This window comes from Panicum virgatum, chromosome 7N, assembly GCF_016808335.1.
Source record: "Panicum virgatum strain AP13 chromosome 7N, P.virgatum_v5, whole genome shotgun sequence".
In the NCBI taxonomy this organism is placed as follows: domain Eukaryota; kingdom Viridiplantae; phylum Streptophyta; class Magnoliopsida; order Poales; family Poaceae; genus Panicum; species Panicum virgatum.
In genome coordinates, this window is record NC_053151.1 from 49,762,891 (window position 1) to 49,767,775 (window position 4,885).

The 4,885-nt window shown below is 45.0% G+C and overlaps 1 protein-coding gene across 1 annotated transcript; it reads left to right on the forward strand.

Annotated features, from left to right (window-relative positions):
- The first annotated feature begins 303 nt into the window (after positions 1 to 303).
- On the forward strand, positions 304 to 4,476 carry LOC120680689 (pyruvate kinase, cytosolic isozyme). Its single transcript, XM_039962200.1, has 3 exons — positions 304 to 760; positions 2,391 to 2,852; positions 3,339 to 4,476. Exons 1-3 carry the CDS (start codon positions 494 to 496, stop codon positions 4,149 to 4,151), a joined length of 1,542 nt encoding a protein of 513 aa, XP_039818134.1. The 5' UTR covers positions 304 to 493; the 3' UTR covers positions 4,152 to 4,476.
- Positions 4,477 to 4,885: the final 409 nt, after the last annotated feature.

The following is a 4,885-nucleotide window of genomic DNA, read 5'->3' on the forward strand; positions in this document are numbered from 1 at the left end:
CTGTTACTTAGCTGGTGGTTGGAGGCTGGAGTTGGAAGGATATGAGAGGAAAATACTGTAGCGCTGGTGACTACACCACCAGCCGAACGCAGTGTATGCTTGTTTATGTTAACAGTCAGATTACGAGGGTAATTATTTTTTCTACCTCAACTTCTTCCCCAAGAAGACCCTTCTATTTACGTTGATGCAATAGTCGTCAGCATAGGCATCGCCAATGGCCGCATGAGCCGCTGACTAGGGAGGCCCATGCTCTCTCTAGTGTCACTGGGGACCACCACGTGTCCTCCCTTCCCTTGTCACCCTCCCTTTGCAGGCTTCAACCTCCCCCCGCTCCTCGACCTCGACCTCGCCCACGGAATCGCAAAATTCCCCACTCCTCCTCCCCTCCCTCCCATTCTATAAAAACTCCGTCGCCAAATCACCACCACCGCTCCCCCGTTCCGGATCGCCACCGCAGCTCCGGGAGGAGAGACAGAGAGATCCGGTCAGCGCCATGGCGAACATCGACATGGCCGCGATCCTGGCGGACCTGGACCGCGGTGACGCCGACACGCGGGTGCCCAAGACCAAGCTCGTCTGCACGCTCGGCCCGGCCTCCCGCTCCGTCCCCATGCTCGAGAAGCTGCTCCGAGCCGGCATGAACGTCGCGCGCTTCAACTTCTCCCACGGCACGCACGAGTACCACCAGGAGACGCTCGACAACCTCAGGCAGGCCATGCACAACACCGGCATCCTCTGCGCCGTCATGCTCGACACTAAGGTCCACCTTCTCACCATCACCTCTCCCTCTGCATCGCGGATCCGTTTGCTCCACTGCTATGTATTGTATGCACCGCTTTTTTGGTTGGCTGGATCGGGGCAGATCGGTCTGGTTTTTGTTTGCCACCGGAGGATCTGAACTCGGATCTACTGATCAGCTCTGTAGGGCGAGCTAGAGCGTATTCAAATGTAGGTGGAATGTTTCCAGGATTTAGATTTGGCCTTTTTAGGGACTATGTATTCTGTAGTAGTATGTGTGTTTCAGTGTTTGTCATTTCTCCAGATGTTGCTTGTTTTCGTTTTTTTTTATTGTTAAAGGAATTGTTTCCGGCCTCTAAGGAAGTGATGTTTGCTATTCGTTAAAGTTAGTTTCAGATTTTGTTTGTCCATTAGCACCTTCAGCTGTGTTTGCAACTGCCTGCCTAGAGTGTGCTCAGTGTTGGTGGTTATGGAATAGTTCAAATGCTTTGGAGTTGCATATTGTGAAATCATTCTCTAAATAGGCTTTGGAGATTGCTAAATTGTAATTCAAGTGTTTCAAGTCACACGAGGTAGGTATTTTGATCTCAGTAGTGTTGGTAGGAGGTTTAGATCTTCATCCTAACATAATTAGTGCATGCTACGTATATGATTAGCATATATAATAGCACGAAACCAATGCATGCTTAAATAATGGTATAATACTTTTGTGAGTTTGTCCATTAGCACTTTTGGCTGTGTGTTAAATTGTCTCGAGTGTACTTTTGATTTTGTGGGTAATGGGTAGTTTGGCTGCTGGGGGAGTTAGAATGAAGAGATCATTTTCTGTCTAAGTTGAAGATTGGTTGATTGTAAATATTTATGTCATGGACCTCAGTATTTTGATCGAGATGGCTTCCATAGGAGCTTCTTAGACCTTCATATTAACTCCATTAATACATGCTACAGTACTACACATGTGATTAATTCCTGTAATAATGTATAAAACTTAAGAGTGATCATCATAGTAGTTGCTTTCTTAAGTAACATTGTACTGACTTTTGACAAAAGAATAGTGCTGACTGCTGAGGATTACATCTGCCCCTGGTTCTATATTTGCCTTGTTCCGCAATGCTCACTCTTGTGTCTCCAATTCTCCATGTGAAATAGAAGCCATCCATCTTGTTGGTTGAAGTTGGTTTCAAATTTTGTATGTTTGTTATTTAAATTGCTTTCTCCACAAGTAGTTTTGGTTCTGTATTAAATGATTCATAGATTAATGTGTTGTTTTTGGATTTGAAATGGTTTGGTTGCTTTTGGGCGCACAATACCAAAGCATTTTGTCTCTCCAGATGTTCAGGTTCATCAATTTACCTGATTCAATTGCTTGATACAATAATCTATCTGTAATGTACCTCCAAGGGTTTTTGTTCCTTCGATTCTTGTGAGTTGCCAATAATTTTGTTAGCTCTTCATTTTGCTGTGCTTGACATGGTCGTATCTGTTGGCTTGCTTCATCACAATTCTCTACAGATATAATGTAGCTGTACTTTGATGCTTCTGTCCCTCGGGTTGTTCCATGATATGCAGTGTAAATTCTGACTGGATCATGTTAATATGAAATTTAAGATCATTATATGAAAGTCTTCTGAATCTGTCTTCTGTTGCTGTAGGGTCCTGAGATCCGTACTGGATTTTTGAAGGACGGTAAACCAATTAAGCTAACCAAGGGTCAAGAAATCACTGTCACCACTGATTATGATGTCAAGGGTGATGAGAATATGATCGCTATGAGTTACAAGAAACTACCTGTTGATGTGAAGCCTGGAAATGTCATACTGTGTGCAGATGGTACTATCTCTCTGACTGTTCTCTCTTGTGATCCTGATGCTGGAACTGTGAGATGTAAGTGTGAAAACACTGCAATGCTCGGTGAGAGAAAGAACTGCAATTTGCCTGGAATTGTTGTTGATCTTCCTACACTAACTGAGAAAGATAAAGAGGACATTTTGGGATGGGGCGTTCCAAATGATATCGATATGATTGCTCTATCCTTTGTTCGTAAAGGATCGGATTTGGTAACTGTCAGACAGGTTCTTGGGCAGCATGCCAAGCGCATCAAGCTGATGTCAAAGGTTCTGTATATATTGTCTCTGTCGGGTTCAATTAGCTTTTTCCCCCCTCCATTTGCTTCACTTCAATTTTTGTTCTGTGCTGAGAACACTTTTGCATTTTTTTAGATTAGGTAATAATTTGAGAGGGTGCTTCCTCATGCACTTAAGATGTTTGTTGATGCACAATGAAACCATGCCTTTTTGTATCTCTTATATCTATCCTTTCCGGACTTCACCTTTTTAACCCTGAAATTGGTAGTGAAACACAAATTCTATTAGTTTTACCCTGTATTTCCACATATTAGATTCATTTTTTGTTGTGGCTTAGAACATTTTTGCTTATTTGCTGCACTATTAGTTAAATTCTGGAACCTAGATAATTTCCTGCTGTAGCTTTGTTTGTATGACTTGATAATGTACATATGGAGCTACTTGTGATCATATTGTTTATGATGTCATGGATCTGGATCTGATTTCTTTCATAATATGATCATATTATACTGTCAGGTTGAAAACCAAGAGGGTGTTGTGAACTTCGATGAGATCTTGAGGGAGACTGATGCCTTTATGGTTGCTAGAGGTGATCTGGGAATGGAGATTCCAGTTGAGAAGATTTTCCTTGCGCAGAAGATGATGATCTACAAGTGCAATATTGCTGGCAAGCCTGTTGTTACTGCTACCCAGATGCTTGAGTCAATGATCAAATCTTCAAGGCCAACTCGTGCTGAGGCGACTGATGTTGCAAATGCTGTTCTTGATGGAACTGACTGCGTCATGCTCAGTGGTGAGAGCGCTGCTGGGGCATACCCTGAGCTGGCTGTGAAGATCATGGCTCGTATATGCATCGAGGCAGAATCTTCCCTGGACCACGAGGCAGTTTTCAAGGCGATGATCAGGTCCGCACCCCTACCAATGAGTCCATTGGAATCTCTTGCATCATCTGCTGTGCGAACTGCCAATAAGGCAAAGGCTGCACTGATTGTCGTCTTGACTCGCGGTGGCACCACGGCCAAGCTTGTTGCGAAGTACCGTCCCAGGGTTCCAATCCTCTCTGTGGTTGTCCCTGTGCTGACAACGGATTCATTCGACTGGACCATCAGCTCTGAGGGCCCAGCGAGGCACAGCCTAATCTACAGAGGCCTCGTCCCCCTCCTTGCTGAGGGCTCAGCCAAGGCTACAGATTCAGAGTCGACAGAGGTGATCCTGGAGGCCGCACTGAAGTCTGCAGTACAGAAGCAGCTGTGCAAGCCTGGTGATGCCGTCGTGGCTCTTCACCGTATCGGCGTGGCATCTGTCATCAAGATCTGCATCGTGAAGTGATTATCAGAGACGATGACTTGAATCCCAGGGTGTCGTCGCTGGGAACAAAACTTCTCTGCCTGTTTTTACAACTGCATCTCCCGCTGTAAGCCTGCTGTGCGCAGGATGGTTTTGTTTACATAGTTTGTGAAAGAGCTGGTCAATGGGGAGGGAGAGGACTCCATTATGTGTGGTAATAAGATTGGTATCTACGGAGTTCAGTTAAACAGCGAATTCCATGGACATGTTGGAACGTGCCATGGATTCATGTTGCATGTTCAGCATGAACATTATGTAGCTGGTAAATGAGCTGTTTGAATTTAGTGTTTCTTCAGATTAAATTTTAGATTCTTCTCACCGGTACATCTCGGAGGATGTCCAATATAAACACGTTCTAAAAACAAAAAAAAATAACCATTACTTGCCTTAGTAATAGAGTCCATCAAGACTTGCATCATCAAAGATCAAACAGTCATCTGTTTCTGAAGGGACAGACGGACAGCAACCTTGTACCATACCAGTGGTACTTGCTTTGCAGGCCAAGTTAGTCGTGGTGGATTATGGATAGGTTCGCGACCTGCGCGCTGCTCCTCACTGGACGTCCGACCCCGGCGGAGCGGAGCGCCGGATACTGGTTTTGCGGTTAACCGCTCGGAGCGGTGGCAGCGGTCGACCCGCTACATGCAGCACGTGGCTGGGCCTACAACAGCTGTCGACTCCACCGTAAATTACGTTTCTTTCTTTTTCTTTTCTCG

Excerpts from the sequence above, each read along its gene's own strand:
- LOC120680689 (XM_039962200.1), top strand. The coding sequence starts at position 494 with ATGGCGAACATCGACATGGCCGCGATCCTGGCGGACCTGGACCGCGGT. Across the intron at positions 761-2,390 it reads CCGTCATGCTCGACACTAAG|GGTCCTGAGATCCGTACTGG; the intron begins GTCCACCTTCTC and ends CTGTTGCTGTAG. Across the intron at positions 2,853-3,338 it reads GCATCAAGCTGATGTCAAAG|GTTGAAAACCAAGAGGGTGT; the intron begins GTTCTGTATATA and ends TTATACTGTCAG.